Genomic DNA, 8,620 nt, shown 5'->3' on the forward strand with positions numbered 1-8,620 from the left:
AATACGGGTCCTGGTGGCCGGAGCACGCTTCTCCCGCCTGTGCAGGGCCGGAATGTGCCTGTTGGGATGGCGCCGGGCCGGGGACAGACGGGGACCTGGCCAGAAAGTGGCGGCGGGAGTCGCGAGGCGGGAACCACCTCTCCGGCTGCGTCCGGTTCCCGCCCCTCGGGCCCCGCCGCAGGGCGGGGCTCGGGTCGGGTCCGGGCCGGGAGCGGTAGCCGGCAGCGGGAAGCGGCCGCCGCCCGGGCCGCGCCGGGAGAGGCGAGGCGAGGCAGGGCGGGGCGGGGCGCGACGGGAAGGGGAGGCCGCGCCGGGCCGGCTGCAGCCGCCGCGCACCGAGCGCCACGATGGGGCTGGAGACCGAGAAAGCAGACGTCCAGCTCTTCATGGACGACGACTCCTACAGCCGCCACAGCGGCGTCGACTACGCTGACCCGGATAAGTTCACGGACTCGGGCTCCGACCGGGATCCCCACCGGCTCAACTCGAACCTCAAGGTGAAAAACAGGGGCGGGCCGTAACCTGGGCCGCGCCACGGCCTGGGGGCGCTGGTGCTCCCCCTTTACCCTAGCCCGGATCGCACCCTCCACCCTCGCCACTGGGTCAGCCCTGCGGGGTCCGGGACCCAGAATCCACATGCCTCGGGGTCGCCTGTGTAACCAGGAATTCTTAGCCAAATTCCTGTGCGCCCAACTTGACCCTGAGAAGATAGGGCAGGCCAGCCCGCTTCTCGCACCCGAGCACCCCTGGTTCCCCGGGGGGGCCGCAGGTTGGTGACAGTTCGGGATCCCTGTGTCTTGCCTCTGCAGGTGGGCTTCGAGGATGTGATTGCAGAGCCGGTGTCTACGCACTCCTTTGACAAAGTGTGGATCTGCAGCCATGCCCTCTTTGAAATCAGCAAATACGTGATATACAAGTTCCTGACATTGTTCCTGGCTATTCCCCTGGCCTTCGCTGCAGGAATTCTCTTTGCCACCCTCAGCTGTCTGCACATCTGGTGAGAAAGGGCACACAGGGGTGGACCAACTTTCTGAAAGTAGGAATGTTCTTTGCCACCTGCCCCCTGCACTCCCCTTCTCCCAGGCCAGCTTGCAAGAAGGTTCATCAGTTCACCCACACAGTAGCAAGAACTGGGAGATCTGGTAGGGCGTATGCTTTCTTTAGAATCACAGGTTGGTTGGGTTAGGAGTTTAAACAGAAGTAATGTTCCTCTGTCCTCGGGTGTGATTTTCCTTCCGATGTTAATAAGGCCCAGCTGACTGGAGGTGGAGACCTGGAGGCCATGCTTCCTGCCACAAGTTGTTCTCTTATAGGGCTGAGTTAGGACTTGTGCCAGTGGTTCTGGGCTAGGCTCTTATTTCTTTCATCACCTTTTATTCAGTCACCACCTGTGCTTGGGGTAAAACAAAAGTGATCTCTGAGCAGAATGCCAGTAACAGTATAACTGAACAGGGATATCAGACCTGGCTAAGCAGTGCTATGGAGGGCTGCTCCAATCCTGCCACTAGCAAATGGCAAGGATGAGACCAGAGGAGATGCCATGTGTGTGCAATTGTGAGGGGCCCTCAGCACAAATGAATGAAAACTCAAGCTGCATAGGATAATGAGAAGTCCTCCAAATTACTTTTCTGCCTATGAGACATGGAGAGTGGCATCAACTTCAAGGGAAAGTAAGTATAGAAACCTGCTGGGCATTTGTAGGATGTTTTGAGTAACTTTATTCACACTCAAAATGTATCATAAAACTTTGAAGAATATTTTAACTGTTAAAATTTTTTTGAAGGAAACTTTTATATTTACCAAGAAGTTGTGTTGTTATTATATTAAAAGATATTCACTTTATCCTGAGAGAAAGAACATTCTGATCGCCCTGTAGTATTGCCACAGTTGTCAAGCTTGTGCTTTAGGGCAGTCCTGGTGACATGTATAATCCTAAAATGCCTTGGTGTCTTTCTTAATCACTTCATATGGTATTGCCACACCCTAACACTTGTCTCCATTGTTAAAAGTTAAGAAATTATTCTCAATTCCCTTTTACCTTGTAAATCAATATCTTTTAGTCACTTAGCTAGCTAGTTAGCTCAACCAAATAAATTTACTAAATGCTTGTTTTACCTTGTAAATCAATATCCTTTAGTCACTTAGCTAGCTAGTTAGCTCAACCAAATAAATTTACTAAATGCTTGGTTTGTGTTGGGCACTGGGCCCAGGATGAGTAAGACAGATGTAGTATCTGCCCTCAATTTACTCCTAGCATATCAGGGCAACTGGCTAAGTATAGAAGTAGATGCTGAAGAAAACTCTGGTAAATCTGTTGAGGAAGGGGGAGGCACTAGGAAGTGTATGTAGAGAGAAAGGAGTCTAAAAAGAGGGGTTTTTCTTAAGTTTATTTTATTATTCATTTTGAGAGAAAGAGAGAGAGTTTGTGCAAGCAGGGGAGACGCAGAGGGAGAAGGAGAGAGAGAATCCCAAGCAGGCTCCTTGCTGTGAGCAGGGAGCCCAAAGTAGGCTTGGACCCATAAACCATGAGATCATAACCTGAGCCAAAATCAAGAGTCAGACACTCAACCAGCTGAGCCACCCAGGTGCGTCTAAAAGTCTTTTAAAGGGTAAATAAAAATTCACCAAATAAGTAAAGGACAAAAAACAACTATTTAATTTGATCACTAAAGATTGACAACAACTAAAATATATTGAGAGTGCCACAAGACGGGAAGAGGATGAAAATCTTTGCCTTTATACATAAGCAGATTCACAAAGGCCAGATGTATAGTTAGCTCATATTCTGACATTAGCATATGGATTTTTAAAAAGAGGCCTCAGCCAGCACATAAAACTCTGGATTCCTAATGAACTGAAGCCAGTCATCTAACCTCTTTCAAAAATGTGACACACTGAGTAACCACATAGCATATTGTGAAATGTTGGCTATGAAGCTATTTGGAAGTATAGAGTGCCATATTTATAATCAACAGAGCTGGGCTTTCCTAAAGCACTTGCTGAGGAATTGAAAACAAAATGGTTTTCATTTACTAAATGGTGGAAAGCTATAAGTAAAGCTACAATTACCCAACGATGCTTCTCTTCACCTGGCTCTCCTGAAAATGGAAGGTGTTTTTTGTATGTGGTGCTTCCAATGATGAATCATCAAATCATTTCTTTTTCAGTCACATAAAATGTATTATTTAACCTCAGCTCGTTTTTCAAATTATTCATGTGGAACATTAATATTTAGCCATCACCCATTCATCATCAGGCAGCTGTGATTGCAAGTAGAGGAGTAACCTCAAACAAAAATGGTTAAAAGTTAGTTTATAAAACTAACTTGATAAAATAGATTTATCATTAATAGATTACATTCCCATGACATGATAAGACCAGACCAAGGAGAGGTCTTACAGAACAAATCTATTTGAGTAAGCCTTTCTTCTGTTTCACTTCCTTTTCTTTCTTTTTTCTTTTGGCAGGGAATAGGGGTTGTTTATTATAAAGAGATTGGTGGCCAAAGCGATGAAAGTATGCAGCAATAGATATTCAAACCACATCACTTCCTCACCGTGGATCTAACTTTAGATTCTTTAAACAAACAAATAACAACAAGAAAAACACCTGGAGCTCAATCTGGTGATACCGGATCCTAGGTCAGAAGTACAGGTCATTAGGGACCAGTGGATTGTATTGATACCATACCACATTCAGATTGAGATAGCCACCTTTAAGCAACAGTAGATTATTGGTCATAAGGGGATCATATCAAAGAAATGTGCCTGGAGCTCCCTTACCCCTTGTTTTTGTTGGGATGCAATTCAGATAGATTGTCCAACTTATAGAAATATAGTGGTAGCACTTTCACTTTTAGAAGAAGTATTTAATATAGCAAATTGCTAATGACAATGCAATCTGCATGATACTATAGTTAATACAAAGCTAAATAAAAGTCTGTGTCCTAAAGGCTTTGTTATTCAATGGAGAAATGTATAATCTTATAAATTATAAGATTTCTTTACGAAGTGTTTGGATCATTGGATCATCTGACCCACAGTGAGAGAACAACAACTTAAAGAAAATTAAAATGAAATTAAAATACATTTAAATAAAATAGATTTAAATAAAATTAAATTAAAATGAGTTCACCACATCCTATCAACTTAAGTCTCAAATGTGAGCAACTGTACTTTGCTGAACTAGAAAGTCCACTTTGTCTACTTAATTCCCTTTTAGGACATGGAGATCTAAGAAGTTATGGGGAAAGAAAATGTCTTAGCCTAAGGAAGAGTGGAAAGTATATTGTACTCTCAGTGAAGTAGATTTGGTTAGGAAACTTTCTGATTTAAAGTTTAGTCTTAGAGTGCATCAATTTGAGATTGTTTTAATTGTTTTCACTATATATTCTGATTTCAGATTGTTCTATTTATACATGATGGCATCATATATACATTATAATAGTAGCATCATAAAGACATCCCAAGCATCATAAAATGTCTTAGCCTAAGGAAGAGTGGAAAGTATATTGTACTCTCAGTGAAGTAGATTTGGTTAGGAAACTTTCTGATTTAAAGTTTAGTCTTAGAGTGCATCAATTTGAGATTGTTTTAATTGTTTTCACTATATATTCTGATTTCAGATTGTTCTATTTATACATGATGGCATCATATATACATTATAATAGTAGCATCATAAAGACATCCCAAGGGTATATAATAAATGTTAATCCCTATAGCCAATCATAAGAGCTCCTGTTCATACTTTAATTTGTAGTGATATGCCCAGGGCCACAAATCAAGTGAGAAACATAATGGGATAAGAAGTCAAAAGTTGTCATCATTCTGGTTTCCATTCAACTGTCCCATCGAAACACCCAGTAATTAATTTTCTTTAAAAATTTCTTTAAGTCTTTAGCACTTAGAACAAAACACGAGATAAATATAAGTGTATAGACAGTCAGTATGAATAATTCAGTATTCTAAAAATATCTCAATCAGACATTTGCCTGGTCTTCCTTTCACTTTTGACTAAGCACAACAGACCTTTATTTAAGTCACATTTTAATAGCAAATCAAGAAAATCAACCTTACTTCCTTGTGCCCATCCAGATAATAATAAAAATTCCATTGAGGCTCCCAGCAATTCCTGAGTATTCAAAGATACTTTTGTGCTCAAATAGCACTACTACAACAGAGAGCATTATTCAGAGGATTACATAGAAAATTAATCAGCATGAAGAATATGCACGTTTGCAGTTATCTTAAGAAAAGACATAGAAGAAATAATTTCAGGATAGTCTAGGTTGTTTGTTTTGTTTTGTCTAAGAGTTTTGACAGGGTTCTGTCAAAGTATTTGCAGGGTTCTTTTAACTCTACCACACAGCTCTTTGTAATGACTATGAAAAATTAGTAATATTAAGTGTGACAGAATGCTAAATTCACTTCAGCTCAAACGTTTAATAAAGGTCAAGGATGTCCTCACTTAAGGAGCTCTGATTCTAGTAGGAAAGACAGAAATATAGCCATCTACTTATGATACCCTTTGGTAAATTTGAGGATTAAGAAATTTTATTTTAGTACTTTAGAAGCACAAAAAAGGAGTCTCCAACCCAGCCTGGATGAAGGGGTAGGGAAGTGGAATGAGGAAACAGGAAGGGCTACCAGGAAATAGAACCTCAGGGAAAAATGCAGAATTAAGCAGGTTAATGTTTAGGGGCAGCGATCAGGTAGATATATTTACCGTTTTATTTATTTTTTGTTTTACTGATTCAGACAGCATGCCACCAATAGAAAGAGTACTGGTATTTGTCATCTACATGCCTGTTTATTTTTTTAAGCAACATATGTCTGTGCATCCTATCACTATGTGGGTCACTGTTCATTTACCTGTTTCAAATGTTCGACCAAATTTAGGTAAATTAGGCCATTATTGTATCTTTCCAAGCATGTGCAAGAGTCAGTGGCCTTATTTGGTAACATCAATAATCCTTACACAAATCTTTTCCTCCATTCCAGGATTATAATGCCTTTTGTAAAGACCTGCCTAATGGTCCTACCTTCAGTGCAGACAATATGGAAGAGCATAACAGATGTTGTCATTGCCCCATTGTGCACAAGTGTAGGACGCAGCTTCTCTTCTGTCAGCTTGCAACTAAGCCACGACTGAACACGTAGACCCCAGGTCTAGAGATTTGGATACTGTAATACTTCTGTGTTGTTATAATGTAAAAGCACTACTGTTCTGTTCATTTCCCAATTGTTCTAATCGAGCAAATTTTTAAGATAAGCAACCACTTTTAGAAATGTTTATTGGCAGATCTTTTCAAATAATCCTTTTCTAATTAATAGCCAAGGATTTCATAACAAACTTTATAGCCCGAATTAAACAGTAGGTTGGCAACACTTAATGTTAAAGGCAGACGGTTTTTGCTTTAGTAAAAAAGTATACATTTCATAATGATGAATTTATAAAGATCAAGGGACACTTCTTAAACACTATAATAGTTTTGTCACAACTCCTCATAAAAAATATGCAATTTCTTATTTTTTTACTCTGAGAGTAATACTTTTAAAATTACCTTTGCAGAAAAAATCATGGCAATACTTACGGGAAAAATATGTACAGAAAAAAAAAAAGGTCCTAGGAATTACAGTAACAAAAGCATGCAGTGGTAATAGATATCAAATATAATAAAACAAATAAATGTGAAAATAGATTCATGAACATCTGTTCCTTTAAATAAGATATTGTTAACCTGCAGGTCTATTTAATAAGATGTTGCATTTTACTGTATATTTTGTACTTACTGTAAATGTTGCTCTAATCAGATTGCTTTCAAGTACTTTTATTATATTATCTTATTGAACTAATATATAGAATGATTAAATGTATCTTTCCTGGGGAACTTCATTGGTGAGATTGCACTGTCTTGATTATGTAAGCATAAATATCTTCTTTGGGAATAGAATATGAAAGAGTGATATATAAGATTTTTCTTTTTAAATTTTCCAACCAAAATCCTGAAGACTTTTCTGACTTAGGTTTTTCTGGCTGTGACCTTAAAAATAATCCAGATCTAAATGGTATTTCATCTAGGAGATGCTTTCTCTCTTGTAGTTAGAAATTAAACCTGTATTCTGCATTCCTGTTAATATCTCATTTTACCTTCAAGTAATACTGGTGCTATTTAATAACACTCAACATAAAGACTATTTTTGACACTTAAGTACTATTTCAACTACAGTGATTCATGGAGAAAGACTTATGGGAAAGTTGTCAATTTGTTGGGCCCATGCTATTGAGTTCCATATATATAAGTTAAAGAGTAACAGATACAGATTTTGAAGATGTTATCTGATATGGATTTTGTTAGTATAAAATTATTCTTATCATTTTTGAACTGTAAAGTCCTATTCAATGTTATGAGTCACTATTCTTTTAAAAATCTCATTATCCAAAATGATAGGCATGTACAAAAGATGTTTATGATATAAGTGGTTACTATAATTTACATATCATAAAAGTCTATAAATGCTCAAATTTCAGAATTATTATCAGAACCTGAATTAACATTCCTCTGAACATCTTCATAGATAATAAATCTTCATTCAGTGAATATTAATTTTACTTTTCCAAATTACTAGGACTAGTGAATATAAAGGATGACTGAACTGGAATACTATTGGGGCCAAAGTAAACAAATGATTAAATTATAAAATTCCTATCCTTTTGAAGATAGCTACAAAAGAGACTTCAAAATTAGAAAAGATTCTCATGATCATTACCTTAAAACATTACCACTCTTTTGACTATATAGATTTTATTATGTTAGTTAAAAAGGTCAGTCTCATGACTACAGTTATACTATAAACAATACAACTATGTATTTGAAGTGGTTTTTTTTTTAATATTTGGATCTGTTGATTGGCCAAAAGTATTTGATTAATAAAATATGTATTTAAATAAATCATAAGCTTAAATAAATCATATCTTTCCAAATAGCTATCGACAAGTTTTAAAGCCAAAATAAATACACATAGTCATATAACAAAACCTATTAACTTTTAACAAGTGAGATATATGACTTCCTTATTTCTGAATAGCATTGATTACTGTCAAAATGAATTTTTACTGAGACTTGCCATTAGCTATTTTATTTCATAGACTGAGATTCTGTACCAAGTGATCCAGGTTTCATGTGCAAACATGTTAGTTCTTTTCTTCAGGGGTAGGGCAAGTAGGCGATGAGTCTCTATAATAAACTTTCTAAAAACCCATAATGTGTTCATTGTTTTTATTATATTAAATACAAAATTGATCAATAAAGAACCTTTTTAAACCTTGTTAAAACCCCATAATAGAAAAAAAATATGAGTTATTGCTTATTCAGGAATGTGTTTGTGAAAAATTATGGGATTGGTAATTTGTTTTCTCAGCACTTAAACTGGTTCCCTATAAATTTTTCTATCATTTGATGAACAGTATACACAATGAATTGTTCACAAACCCATCATACTTCATCTTCCTCATGAAATGAAAGTCTCTTGCTAATCCTAAATAAACTGATAGTTCTGTTTTCAATTTTTTAAATAAGAAAGTAAAACAACATAAATCACATGTACTTGGATACTGGTGC

At 37.9% G+C, this 8,620-nt stretch overlaps 1 protein-coding gene across 1 annotated transcript; it reads left to right on the forward strand.

The window, feature by feature from the left end:
- The first annotated feature begins 241 nt into the window (after window positions 1–241).
- On the forward strand, window positions 242–8,264 carry CAV2 (caveolin 2). The gene is made up of 3 exons (XM_060632954.3): window positions 242–497; window positions 810–997; window positions 6,000–8,264. Exons 1-3 carry the CDS (start codon window positions 348–350, stop codon window positions 6,148–6,150), a joined length of 489 nt encoding a protein of 162 aa, XP_060488937.1. The 5' UTR covers window positions 242–347; the 3' UTR covers window positions 6,151–8,264.
- Window positions 8,265–8,620: the final 356 nt, after the last annotated feature.

This window comes from Panthera onca, chromosome A2 (assembly GCF_046562875.1).
Source record: "Panthera onca isolate mPanOnc1 chromosome A2, mPanOnc1 haplotype 2, whole genome shotgun sequence".
Lineage (NCBI taxonomy): Eukaryota > Metazoa > Chordata > Mammalia > Carnivora > Felidae > Panthera > Panthera onca.

Coding starts and splice junctions, on each gene's coding strand:
- CAV2 (XM_060632954.3), top strand. CDS start 348: ATGGGGCTGGAGACCGAGAAAGCAGACGTCCAGCTCTTCATGGACGAC. Junction 498..809: donor GGCTCAACTCGAACCTCAAG/GTGAAAAACAGG, acceptor TTGCCTCTGCAG/GTGGGCTTCGAGGATGTGAT. Junction 998..5,999: donor CTCAGCTGTCTGCACATCTG/GTGAGAAAGGGC, acceptor CCTCCATTCCAG/GATTATAATGCCTTTTGTAA.